Genomic DNA, 14,255 nt, shown 5'->3' with positions numbered 1-14,255 from the left:
GTATGCCAGAAGCACAGATACCAGATACCTTCTCCCCTGATCCTTGATAGGACTGGAGAGATTTCTGCCTGTTTGATGCCGTTGCAGTACTACAAAGTTATTAGCACTTGCTTTTTTGGTGTCTGTAATGAGACAAGCAGTCTTCCAAGCAGCACCACAGAAGTGCTCTTTCTCATCACCACTAAAACCTTGGGCACTTCACCCACAGCAGAAACGAGTGCGGGAGACTTGCAGCCCTACTGCTTCCAGCACCGGCTGGCCTTATCAGTTAGCGATTTCCCTACAGATGGTGCTGCTTGTGTAGAAGGATGGAACAGAGCAAAACTTGTCCTGCTCAGAGACACTTGTTTAGCAAGCTCTAGTGAATCTGAAGGTAAATCCATCTGCTTTCAAACTGTTCGCATGTATCTACCTGCTGGATTCATACGCCGTAGAGAAGGTGAGACCCTGACTGAGAAAGTGCCTTTCCCTGGCTTGGCATACCCCAATGGGACTTTGCCCATGGGCTCTTCTGTTTCCAAATTCTCCAAAGGGGTTGGCTTTCCTGCCTCCATTAAATGCTGGGCATATCCCTGCCTGTTCTTTACAAACAGACCGCCTTTTTGCAGTGTGGTCCTGCAGTCATTTACATATTCAACGCACTCTTTGAAAAGGCCTGTAGCACAGTTTTATGAGCACAAAATCTTTCATGCAATTAGGTGATGCGCAGATGCCTGTGCATGGCTTTTAGAAAACCTTACTGAAGAGGGACAAACCTCACGCTGTATTTCTGGTGGGTGCCTCAGAACACTGAGGCCCTGCAAAACTCAGTGCAATACTTCTCTGAACACTGGGACTTGCCTTGCCTCCTAGATCATCAGACTGTAGGGTTGGAGCATGGTCTTGGCATTTTGTCATTTGATTTCTTTACAAGCCCATTTTGGGAGGAGAGGACATCATTTATCTTGATACATTTCATTTCCTATCCATCATGTTAACCAGGTGGGAATGGTGGGTAAGTCCACGGGCGGTCGGGGAGGCAGTAGCCAGCCCAGCTTTCTTGAACAACTCCTTGTTGATGCAGCTCACAGGGAGGCCCTGAGTTTGTCCACATCATGTCAGGGCTGACCCCTTCCTCAGGGCTCTCATCACTCAGATTCCCTTGTGCCTTTGCCCTCACCCAGGTTGGAGGACACACCATGCTGCCTATCCGCTGGATGCCTCCGGAGAGCATCATGTACAGGAAGTTCACAACAGAGAGTGACGTCTGGAGCTTCGGGGTGATCCTCTGGGAGATCTTCACATACGGGAAGCAGCCCTGGTTTCAGCTCTCAAACACAGAGGTACAACAGTTCTGAGACACCTCAGCTGGAAACTGTACTTTTTACCATCTCTCCTTTCCAGATTGCTTGCAAAACACTTTGTACACAGATGGTCCCCTCCTTGGCACTCCCATGGATTCACCATGGGAGAAGTGTCATTATCTCCATTTAAGAGCTGGGGAAACTGAGGCATGCAGGAATCAAAGGGCTCTGCCAAAGCCATGTACTGGCTCATCCTCAGTCTCTCCCTTCTCAGTTCCTGACACGCCTCCATAACAGCCACATCTGATAAAGTCTCTCGGTGCTGCCAGAACTGGGGATACCCAAATTACGCTGCGATCTAAATTATTGTCATGCCCTGCATTTCCTCTGATCTCTTTCTCCTTACTTTATAGATGAGGCTTTTACTGCAGTCTTCGATTTATGAGCAAGTGTCTGAAGCCTGTTACATAGCATTTGGCACATTTCTGTGGGGCTTTTCCCCATAGGGATATCTATTACACGGTTTGCCCCAGTTCATTGAGGTTGGCACCCAAGGAGCTGTTTTGTCCTTGTTATTTCTCTGAATAGCAAAAGTTGCAGCCCATCAGTATAGGGCTGTACTGTAAAAATGTTGAGGGAAGGCTGGCTGGGATTAGCGGAGTGTCAGAGCTGAGATTTGAGGCACATCAGCAGAAACACATTGGAAGATTTTTGCTCAGAATAGCAGGGGGTATTATAGAAGAGGAACAAGACGCATTGACATAGCAGTGCGTGGGAACCTTGCACATTTTTATCCTACTGTGTATCTAATGGATTTCAGAAATTTCACCTTTTGTAATGAGAAATGTGCATTTTCTGCTTTCTGGATACAGATCCCTTAATTAAGTGAGTTGCAGAGATGGCAAATCCAAGGTGTTGCTTTACAGCTCTAATACTTGCACATTCGTGTGCTCAATGGGGCCTGACTGTATATCCCAAAGTAGCACACGCAAACATTTTAGAGACACAAACAATGGAATAGACAGCGACAGAAGTTATTTATCATGCTATTTAATGAGCTGCTCTTGCATTTCCCTGGGAGGGTAAATACAAACACACGCAAATGAGCACATGTAGCTTGTACATGGGTGATAGGCACGCCAGAATATGGCAGCTCAGCTAATCCCATGCTTTATGCCTCAGTTTCCTTTGCAGAGCAGTAGGACTGAAATAGTCACCCTTAACCTTGAGGGTGGAGGGCTGGTTAAAATACAGCTGTATTGGCTTTTATACCACCCCTGGAAAAATCTTCTTCTTCCTTTTCCTATCGCTGTGTCCACTTCTTTCTGAGAGCTGAGGACTCCCTCCACAGACCACGCTATCCTGGTGGGAAGGAGCCACATTAGCTCTCATCTGGCTCATTTTTCGTAACTTGTGGAGAGGTGGGCAGAACCTGGTGGTTGCAGGGGACTGACATCTCCACCATCTCCTGGATGGTGAGGCATCAGAGCAAGTCTCAGCAGTAGGCTGGCTGCAGCTGCAAAATCCAGTAGGAGCTGCAGAACCCTGTGGAGGAGCAGGTTAACTGAGTCTGTGCCAGGACTGGACGGTGAGCAATCACCAGGCTGGTCGAGCATCACTGCTGCTGGGTGAGGGCATTAGCAAGGTTGGGATGTCCTCTCCTTCCTGTGCCATCCTCATGGCCTCATGTCCCCAGAGCATTTTTAGCAGATTTGTTCAAGGCCGGAAGAGACCTTGCCTGAGCAGAGGGATGAGACAGGGCACCACCTCATCTGAAAGCTTCAGCCAGTCAATTAACTTCTGTCTATGACCTTCCTCTGCCCTGGGGAGAAAGGGCCCACCAAAGGACTCCTGTGCATGTCCAGGATGTCCTGTCAGAAACCATAATTCACCTCTTCCCACAAGTCACCACTGCCAGCAGCTTTATGGCAATGCAGGCTTCCCTGCTTTCAGCAGGTTCTAATCCCTCCCCTCTGTATTTATACACAAACAGCAAAGCGAGAAGTACCCGTTGAGCTGTGTGGCAGATCCATGACTATTCATAAATGACAAATTCCAAGCACCCCTTGCTGGGTGTCTTCCCTCAACACACTGCTTGGGATCTGTGTTTATCTGCAGAGCATGGCAGGTCACTCGCACACTGCAATGCTGGGACTCATCAACTCCAGCCAAGGACACCAGACAGTAATAGCAGGTCTGACAGATCATACCTCCTTTCCCTTTGCATCCATTCCTCCCGTGAACAAAACACAAACGGACACTTAGGGGAGTCCTTTCTAATGGCATCCCTCTGAAGAGACTTTAAGAGCTATCCAAGAGCTCACGTTTCTCTCATTAGCAGCACTGACCTAACCCAGAACAGAGTGTTAGCACTACAAATTTTTTTTCTCCATCACAGATGTGATTTGAGACTAAATTTCATTCTTTCAGCTGCTTTTCTATGTCAAAATGAGGCAAAGATACCCTTGGAGATGGAGGTCAGAAAAGATGCTCTAAACTCTCCCTTGTAGAACTTTCCTGGGCTTTACAATGGAAAGGACTCTTGATTTTCAGGGAAGAAAAATATAATTTCAGCTGTGCAAAATATTACTTTAGTTTGGGGATTTTAAGGCTTTTTATTCTTCTGCAATTAGCAGGAAAAACTGACAAATTAAAACTTTATTTCATTTGCTTGTGACCTCCTGCTTGGAGAATGCATTGAGGTAGGTAGGTGACAAATGGGACAGGCTTTTGGGAACTGCAAGACTGCAGCTGGAGACAAACTTTTCGCTGTAAAATTGTCATTAACAACACACAAACAGGTGAGTGCTGAGGATCTGCAGACCTCTTGGCTTCTCAGTGCTCTCATTCACTGAATGGTACCACGTCAGCCAAGAAGTAGTTGGGACAGGACACCGTCCAGGAACTGCCTGACTAGTGTTCAAAGTCTCTTTTCTTTCTTTCTTTCTTTCAGGTCATTGAGTGCATTACCCAAGGCCGAGTTTTGGAAAGGCCTCGAGTTTGCCCCAAGGAGGTTTACGACATCATGTTGGGCTGCTGGCAGAGAGAACCTCAGCAACGGCTCAACATCAAGGAGATCTACAAGATTCTTCATGCTCTGGGCAAGGCCACACCAATCTACCTGGACATCCTTGGCTAGCAGTGGCCACTTGTTGGAAGTTCTTGCTCCTTCCTTCTGTCCTTCCTTCCCTCTCCCTCTCCAAACTCCTTTGCCCCTCAGCTCCCACGCAAACATCTTCATATAAACTCAAGTGCCTGGTACACATACAACACTGAAAAACAAAACAAAACAAAACAAAAAGCAAACCAACAAAAATCCCACAAAACAACAACCTGTAAGGCAGTTTGGCTTATATATGTTTATAGATATCTCTCTATATATAACTTTGACACCAATACAAAAAGAAGCTGCTGTTACAGAAAATTTTAAGACTTTAAAAACAAACAGAAACAAAAAAGGGAGAAAAAAGTACTTTAAAAGATATATATAATTAAAAAAAAAAAAAGAAGAAAGAAAGGAGAAGGTATCTTTCCCCCGAGCAATGAAGCAGTGAATTGTAACCCTGCCGTGAGTATGGTTCGGGCTGCTGGGCAGGGCTCTAGGCTGGCTACGGCAGTGATGCCATCCCTGGTAGGAGCCCCGGGAGGAAAGCCTTGCCCTGGTTGTATGATATGCACTGAATGTGTGAAATCAGTCCTCCCTTTTTGTCCTCGCCTCCCTCCCTCCTTCCCGGCCCGCAGGTGATGGGCGCAAAGCCAGGGCAGTACCCCTGGATGAATTCTCTTTTACCAATCCCTCCCCCCCTCTCAGTCCTTCCCCATCCCTCTCTGCCTTCCTGCCTTTTTCCTCCCTCCAACATTTCGGGACAATTTTTCTAATTTGCTGATACTTAAATGTACAGACTCAAGGCTTTCGAACACACAGTCAAAGGATTGTGGCACCTACGGGTAAAACACGCCGGGAACCAGCTGCCCTCCCGCAGACCGTGAGCCGGCCGGACCCAGACGTCCCTCCTGCCCCACGCCAGGGCTGGGACAGCAGCGGGATGGAAGCGGCTGCACGAGGGAGTCAAGGCGGGGTCCTGGGGACCCGGTCCTGGATCATCCCCCACCCATTCCAGCGTGCCAGGAGTGCCGCTCGCCCAGGGCACCCAGCGCAGGAGGCGACTTTGGGAGGAACAACTCCCTGACCCACCCCTCCTTTTTCTCCCCACCCTTCACATTTGCTAGCAGCCGCGGGGTTGTTCCCCCTTCCTCAGCTGTCGGCACCAGGGCCAAGTTCACCTGGTGCGAACGCGCAGCAGGCAGGCTGGGATCCCGGCTCCCCTCACCGGGGAAAGGCTGCGGCGTGCAGGCAGCTGGGAGCGCGCCTGCATCCCGGCTGGGCATGCCAGCAGATCCCAGCGCTTTTCCTCCCCGTCCTCTTCTCTTCCCCATCCCTGCCCCATGCCTCAGCCCACGCCTCAGGCACGAGCCAGTGGGGGACAGGGAGGGGGACAAGGCTTGCGAGATGGCTGGGAACTGACCAACACCTGCCTGCGGCCCTTTGCCATTCTCCTCACGTCCCCATCCCCTGAAAGGATTGATGCATCTGCCTTTGAGCTGTTGTGAAATGCAGAAGCTGAAGAATAGCTCCACAGGCAGCCCCGGGAGGAGGGGGGGAAGGAGGGGAAGGTGCCTTCAGGAGCAGACGGCTCAGCGGATGGCCGCAGCGGCCAGCCTTGCATCTCAATGAGGATAAAGGCCTGACAGGCAGTGGCGAGGGGTGGTGGGGACAGCGAGGGAGAGAGAGACACGTCCTCCCTATAGCCCACCTCCCTCGAGCAGGAAATAATCCCGAGCTGGGGAAAGGCTGAGTCAGACGCTGAATCCCGTCCGTCCAGACTGGGCTGAGAATACAAAACCTTTCTGGGTCTTTTTTTCATGTGGCTAATGGAGGCTGAGGGGGCACCTCAGCTTGGCAGCTGCTCTCGGGAGGCAGGGAGCGGGCGGCACAGGCATTGTCAAGGCAATTTTGAGAAAGCAACAACAGTCGGCACAAAAATATCCTGCTCGGATGTGGCGCTTGCCTGGAAGGGAATGCGGATGGGGGAAGAGGAGATGGACAAGGGATCTTGGCTCCTTCCCCATGGCCAGAGTGGTGTTCATGGCCAGGATGCGAGGGGAGATAGGTGACTCTGGTTATGGCTGACTACTTGAAAGGGAAGGTTTTGCATGCTCTCCTCATCCCCCTTGTCTCTTCCCAGTCTCTACCTCCCACCCATGGCTCTGGCATGACCTGGCTTATGGTATCAGACAGAGACAAGGAACACTGCTACAAGGTTTGTGGTGGCACCACTGGCCGTGGGTTTATTCTGTGCTTGTGTAAAGAGCAGTGCAAGCTTGGGGTGGGAGATGATGGGTGGCAGTAACCACGTAGGAGTAAGGATGTAACCTTCCTCTGTGTATTAGAGAGATCTGGGCTAGTGGGACAGGCTCATGCCAGTCGAGGCTGGACAGACTGCTGCTGAACAGGCACCAGCAGCTCGCAGCATGGACGCCAAAGATGGCATGGTCAGGGACGTGGGTGTGGACCAGCGCCGGGAGTCTGCACACAGGAACAGCGTACCGTGCCACCCCTCAATAGCAGGATCTTGCTGCTTTGGGAGAGGACATCCAGTTTTCCTCATCTACCTACTTAGGTCCAGCTTTGAAAGTGAGAAAGATTGGTTGAAGGGTTGCTAGCCCTGGCCTGGCTCCCTTTGTATGCAGCCTGCTTTGGCTAAAAGGACTGTACAAGGGGAGAACAAGCAATGGCTGTTAATTGCCTAATGTCTGCAAAACAAAACCCTTCCCTGGGGCTGCCTGTCTCTTACCCCAAATGGCTTCTCGTTCTTGTGGCTCCCAGGCACTGTGCAAGATTGTGCAACACCACCATTTTGTCCGCCCCTCTCTCTCATTCTCATGCTTTCATTTCTTTTTTGGCTAATGTCACAGGCCTTTACACTATCAAATCACCTACAGACACTGCGTTCCCACAGTTGATGAGATTCCCCTGTCACCATTCTGCACAGCAGCTACATCCTCCTTTCCTTCCTTCTTTCCTCCTTCTCCCCAGCACTACCTCCTTGTCCCTTTTGCCACCTCTTTGGTCACAACAGCGAGGCAAACTCGGGAGCCGAGCATGACACCAAGCCTCGGTGCTGCATGATTAGGAATAAGTAGTCTATGAAAGACAAGGAGATGGGTCCCCAGAAGATGTGAAGTGGCTGAGATCAAGGTTCAGGCTGTCTGACTGTTTTAGTGTTAGCCCCACCAAGTGCAGTGACTGCCTCGGAAAAAGGTCCTTTTGTCAAAGTTAATTGTGAACAATTGCTCAGAAGAGCAGGATAAGCTGCAGTTCTGCGGTGCGACGTCTCCCCGGCTGCTGCTGCTGCTTTATGCCCTTTGGCTTGTTGGTGCTGGATGGAGGTTTGTTGGGCGGGAAGAGGAAGTTGTTTTGTGTTCGAAGACATGATGGAAACTGCTGCATCCCTTTTTGGAACAACAGTTTTGGAGAGGAAGAGGGAAAGCAGCTGTGCTGAGTTCCTGGTGAACACCCTGAGACCTCCTTTCCAGAAGCACCTTCCCTGGACCAGAAGCGGAGCTGCCCATCAGCACGGGTGATGATGCTCTTTCCTGTAGGAAGACAGGCTCTGGGTTGGCCCTGCAGCATGTGAGGGGAGGAAGAAGAGCAGATTTGGGGGGAAACCCTTACAGAATGCCGTAAATCTGAGTGTGAGGACTCTCTGGAGGCAAAGGGAAATGAGTTCATGCTCCTTCTTCATTTCCAGGAGAGATACTTCCCATTGCCCTGCCTCTACTTAAGAGCAGAGAGCTATCCCTGCTGCCTGGGGACACCGACAGTGCTCACCCAGCTCTGGGGCAAGCCAGGCCTAATTCCCAGCATGCCCAGGCAGACGTTCCCACCACCCAGCCTCTTCCATTTGCAGTTTTCTCAAGTGGCTTGTGAAAGGTAGCTGGGAGAAACACCGGTCTGAGGACTGCTGAGAAGGGGGTCATAAGGTCTTCCTTGTCCCAGCTGCATCCTGCTCCCTAAAAATTAAAATTGTTATCACCAATTCAGTCACCCAAGGGCGTCACTGAAATGATGTTTCCTTGGAGGTGAAGGTACTATTTTGGTGCATGATACAGGTGACAGTTGTATGCCAGGGCTGCAAACTGTGGGCAGTAAATGCCTCTCCAGCCTTAGGGTCTCATCAGTGACCTATCTTGTCTTCTCCAGCTGTTACTTTTCCTTCCACCCCAGTCTGTCAAATTGCAAGATGAAAGCTGAAATGTAGGGAAAACACGCAATGATCTGCCAGACTGAAAGTCCATCGTGCCTCCCACACAGCTTGCCCATCTGGTCTTTTTAAATGTCCCTCAATGCATGTGTTTTGGGGGTGAAAAAGAGCCTGGGTTGCCTCATTTCAGGCCCGTCCTTAGGTCCACAGGGTGTGGAATTGCAGACCGGTGACTCTGGGAACATGTGCTGCACAAATGTGAAAAATCTGGAATGCCTTTAGAGAGGCTGCTTGCTTGAGAGACATCGTTAGCTCTGAGCTGCCTGCTTGTCCCCAGGAGTGGATGGAACAAGGTGAGAAAATACGTGGGGAAATAAAAAAGCCAGGGAAAGGGAAAGGCTGGTTTTAGAAGGCAAGAGAGTATCTTGGGTTGGGAAATTGAGACTGGTTTTGGGAGTATGGCATAGAATTTTAAGTAACACAGTGGATACAAGCAAAACCAAAAGAAAATAGCAATGTACTGGAGCTCCAGGAAAAGTTAGCTATAACACTGGGCAAATACTGGTTTAATAAGGAGACAGAAACCAATAAAAGCAAGGGGCCATTTATGCAGACAGAAAAAAAAATTGCTAGGGTTTGTGATTTCTTGCGATTTTTTTTTTTCTATTAGAAAATACAACTAAAAGAAGACCTAAAAGCTATGTTTTTTTCAGGTCCACAGACAGAAGTATAATACTACATGAGCTGTTTCCTTTCATGTGAAATGTTCTTATTTCCCATAACGCAAATGCATGAGTTTCCTTTGAGTTCAGGATATGGGTTGAAGAATGCAGACCTGGGTCACCACAAGGCCGCGAAACCAGAAGTAGTTCTGAACACTTGATCAGCAGGCATTTATGTGCCAGTCTGTGTGGAGACAGCATTTTGTTCAGCATGTCATCCCAAGAAGATTTTTTAAATCTCTCTCCTTTTCCTGCCACCTCCCAGGGAGTATCTACGTCCTTTGCCCAACTGTGACTCCCAATAGTTAATGAAAAGGCAATCCAAGTAGCTGAATTTTTGGTACATCCTATGTCCATTTTTGCTTCCTGATCTGGCCAGGAATCAGCTGAACCACTACAGCCATGGCTTGTACTCAATGTTTTCATAACAGCTGTGTGTTCCCTGGTAGTAATGCAATGGTGAGGATAAGCAAGCTGAATAAATGGGATCCTGGTTGTGATACCATGCTCCCCTGATAGCTGGAAGGTCATGGGCATCAACAGGGCTCCTCTGCTATGAGACTCAGCAGGCACAGGCATGCTTTGGCACAACCCAAAAGACTTGTTCTCCATTCAGATGCGGTGGCTTTCTGGTGGATGGTATGGTCACGGAGCCTTGGCATAAAAGTGGTGTCTCCAAATGAGTACTAAAAATAGAAAAAGACAGTATTGCCCTCTCAGGACTGCTTTACAGGAGTGGACAAACTTGCTTAAATCTAAGGTGCCTTCCCCACCCTCGCCCCGAGGCATCTCTTACATCAGTACACATTTACTGTTTAAATAGCTGCTAAGTCCTAAAAAATATTTTCCCTTTGCTGCTCTCCTTACAAGCAGGGATATTGAGTTTCAAGCCTGGAGAAAGCAGGTGTTTTCAAAACATCCATTCTGGCTGGCAGTGTCATAAATGACACAGGCAGGGACTGTCAGTCGCTGTTCCAAGAGGAATGCAGGAGCATTCCGTCTCTCCTGTGCCTCTTACTCCTTTCCAGTACACTACTGAGCCATGGAACGGTTCCCTGAGAGAAGTGGTAGGAGTCCCATTGCCTGCAACTTTGAAAAACTGAACTGAGGAAAGAGATAAGAGACCAAAGAGAAAGAAGGACACAATCTTACAGCTTTCTTCAGGGGCTAAGTGAGCTGATGATAGATTTCATCTCGATGGTTTGAGTTTCTTACAAACCCTATCTGACAGGTATTTTCAGATTAAGAAACCACTGGTTTCTCCTCCCTTCTGCTAGTCCCACAATTTTAGCATCTCTCCAAGGGGAAAGGAAGCACAACAAATCTAACCATCACTTCCTCACACCATCCGGAGTCCTCTATAGGAACTGATCTCCCCCCCAGCACAAGTGGCTGATCCTACAGCAGAAAACTTGAGCTGTTGTTCTGAGAGGGTGTTTAACCACTGAACTACTGGCTGCTTAGGACAAGGTCCCAGCAGGGAAGGACTGAAATACCTCTAAAGAAAATAACAGCTCTGGGAGGTCTGAATGTCTTCTTGCATGCTTTCTCTTGCTCTCTGCTGACTTCCAACACCCCCCATCTTTGCTACTTGATACTTAGATAGCTGAGTTTCTGCATTCACTCCCTTTTCAGAACACAGAGAGCTGGTGAAGCTGGTGAGATGAGATTTTTCCCCCCCCTGCCCTCTTCTTTTTCTTCCTGCATGGCTCTTGTCCTTGCAGTTCTCAGGACTTGACTAGCAGAGTTTTTAAATGAAGCGAAAGTCTTAATGTGAGGTGAATCCCAAGACCACAAACAGTTTGGACTTCAAACAGTGAGAAAATTGGCGCCGAATGATTCCGCACACAAAGCAGGAAACTTTCATTTCCTGCAGGCAGGATGGAATTGACTGTTATATTAAGACTTCAGAAGGAGCACTGCCCTGGAGTAATTTCACTGCTGTCAGGCAATGTTGACATCTAGATTAACCTCTGTGCAGTGAATTTTACAGCAGAACTCATTGTAATGCATGTGGGGTATCTCCTGTAAATCCCAACTGAAGCCCCTAGTGTCCCACCCTTCTGCACAGGAGAAAGGGTCAGGGAGCAGCCGCTATCATTTTTGACCCCAGCAGAGCGTGACTCTAACCTCATCCAAGCCAGTTCTGCTGAAACTGATTTTCTACTGTGCTAAAGTGACAGTAGCTCCAGTCTGCAGTCTGGGTTTTGTTTTTTTTTTTTTTAATTCCTCAAAGAGGTTTACATCACAAGCCTGACAATTTTTGCCAGTGACAAACAACTCCCTTCATGTATCCACCCAGCAACACAGTCCTAATTAAAAGGCACTAGTTAACCAGTGACAATTAGCTGCTTGCACTGATTATCTCCAACACATACAATCCCCACACACAATGCTCTGATCAGACGTGATCCAGGACTAAATGGCAGAAAACTCTCAGCTGATGTAAGACAACGGCATCCAATCCTACCCACCAGCCCACAGGCACACTATTAACTCTGCCTACCAAACCAAAACTGCATGAATTAAAGAAATTCACACAGTTCATTCAGTGCATGTCAGAGGGCATTGCAAAAGAAGTCTCTTGACTCCAGAACTGAATACTTCCACTGTTAAGTTGGAAGCATAAGCCAAAGCCCAAACTTTTTGTCTTTTGCTGTAAGAGTAGGTCAAGCATTAAGATTTCCCAGGCAGGAGCACAACAGCTTCTTCACTCTTGTGTGAGTAGAGACAATCCTGTCTGTGGTTCTCAAGATGCATCTCTGAGATGCACTTCTTTGTGAAAAAACACTAGCATCTAAAAAAAATGGAAAAGGAAGGGAAGGTTTTTTTAGTTTTCTGGTTTTGCCATATCTTCTTATTTATACACTTATTTTCATACTCAGACATTGCTCTGCAGCTATCTGTAGGAGGTTCTAGACAAGAAACAAGCTATCAGGTACCAAATTAGGTTAGCCACTAACCCTAGGGGCAAAACCTCAATAGTACTTCTAGAAATCTCTTTCAGGGCCACCCATCCTCTCACACGCAGCTCTTCGTAGTAGGGTTACTGTTATATTTGTCAAAGGCTTTGGATAGCCTATGAAGAGGGGACATGCCTGTAGTTCCCCCTCATCTTCAGATGGAGTTGTGTGCCCCTGGCATTTCCGTAATCAAGGCCATCAGGAAGATTGCTTCAAACTAACATTAGCTATCCCCAATCAGAATACGTCTGAAAAGGCTACCCAAGGTTATAGACAAGGTCAAGCTGTTGCTTTGGACTGGAATTTGCTTTGGAAGGAGTTTGATGGACCAATTTAACCACCACAGCACATCAAAACCTGGTGGCTTCATTTAAAAAGTAATCAGTATTGTATTTCGCTTTAGACATCCGTGCATTAGTGTTCTGCAAATATGATTTCCTCTTTGTTTGCATTATTGATGCCATAAGATGTCAGACACATTAAAGAAAAAAAAAAAGAGGCCAACCTTTGGGGTTTGGAATGATTCTGGCTGAATTGCAGTTGGGTTACTTTTCTTTTTATTTCCCATGATAGCAATGCACTGTTACTCATTCTGCTATTGCTTTACGACGAGTTCTCTGTAAGTGTATTTATTCAGCCAAACATATTTCAGGAAACACATAACCTTGATATGTTTTGCTGTATGTGGCAATGTGTGTGTATGTGTGTTGGGGGTGGGAGGGAGGTGAAGTATTTTACAAGAGCCCTCCCATGTCCGGTAGTATGTTGGTTTTGTGCATTGCTGTGTGACACTCTTCTGCCCAGGCGGCTGGCCTGATTTAATATCAAGAACTGATATTGTGATCAGGATTTGAGGTCTTTTGGTCTTGCACTGCCCAGAATCTCAGTCATCTGCTTTCACCATTCAGCAGCCATCTGCTATCCACAATGGTTCCTAGATGTCTATGCCACAGAGATTACAGAGCACTTGAGCCTCAGGCATGCAATAGAGGAGTTTCAGCTTGTTCCAGTCCTGGACGAGGGGCAAGTGTGCTGATTTAGCTTGGTTCCTACACTCCTCCTCACCCGAGGCTCCCTGACTACTGCTCCCAAGGTAAATATGATTAGCTGCTCAGAACTTCTCCCAGACCGTTAAAGAGCACTGGCCTTGGCAGCCATATGCTTTCTGCTTCACCTCTCCATAATGAATGCTGATCCATTGTTCAATTTTCCTGTGAACTTTTTGGAAGGATATTGTCCCTTTTAAAATCTTAAAGTCTAAAACTTTATCTTCCCAAGTCTTCTGTCTTCTTGAAAATAAAAGTGAAAAAATAAGGTGGAATTATATCCCTTATGTAGAGATTTTCATCAGTGGTAAGACTTCTTTTCAGCTTTTCCTTCCAGTGACAGCAAGACTTGGGAGCATGGGGAGAGGGATACAGTGGAGCAGTCTAAGGAAGGAACTCAACTAGGACCTAGACTGCAAAGTCATATGTTCACCTACTAGGCCCTTCCCAGCTTCATATAGCAAGAAACCCCCAGCTTTTCACGAGCAGCTTCCTGCCCAGCTCCCTTGTTCTTACTCCAGTTCTGAGGAATGACCTTCACATCTCCTTATCATCACAGATCCATCTCAGGGGTATCCAAACAGCCCAAAGAAGAGATGGCAGGGGCTGAATGGGTGTATAATTCAGTGTCTTTCTCCCCCTTTTTCATCAGGGGCAAAGATAGTGAAAGTGACAGAACAGAAAAATTATTTTCCGTAACAGGAGAAATCCAGTTTCTTTTTAAACTCGGATACTTAAGATGCCATGCAGCAGTACCTATAAATATACCTTGAAATGTTAAACGAGCACACACAGTCTATTTGATTTTGGTTTTATGCCTGTAATTTCTCTCACCAAGAATTCAGCTGTTACTCAGCTCCCAGCAGGTCATTCTGATTGCTGGAGAGATGGTTGGGATTGATTCTGGCTGGGATCTGTTCGAGTCCAGCCTTATTCTAATGTAGCTAGATTGAGACTATAGAAATGCTCAGCAAGG

The 14,255-nt window shown here is 47.7% G+C and overlaps 1 protein-coding gene across 5 annotated transcripts in view; it reads left to right on the top strand.

Moving 5' to 3' along the window:
- The window catches only part of NTRK3 (neurotrophic receptor tyrosine kinase 3), a 216,196-nt gene extending 210,984 nt beyond the window's left edge, over positions 1-5,212 (top strand). For 4 of the 5 annotated variants that reach the window (XM_082005030.1, XM_082005029.1, XM_082005027.1 and 1 more), the window contains 2 exons: positions 1,164-1,322; positions 4,237-5,212. In XM_082005030.1, the coding sequence (XP_081861156.1) occupies positions 1,164-1,322; positions 4,237-4,422 (345 nt within the window). In that variant the 3' untranslated portion in view covers positions 4,423-5,212. Of the gene's footprint in view, positions 1-1,070; positions 1,323-4,236 lie in introns of all 5 variants that reach the window. The other variant, XM_082005026.1, reaches the window with a different exon arrangement.
- The last annotated feature ends 9,043 nt before the right edge of the window (positions 5,213-14,255 follow it).

The sequence above is a fragment of the Phaethon aethereus genome, assembly GCF_964289735.1.
Source record: "Phaethon aethereus genome assembly, chromosome: 12".
Lineage (NCBI taxonomy): Eukaryota > Metazoa > Chordata > Aves > Phaethontiformes > Phaethontidae > Phaethon > Phaethon aethereus.
Note: the sequence above shows the minus strand (reverse complement) of the source record. Positions and strands in the feature narration are given on the sequence as shown.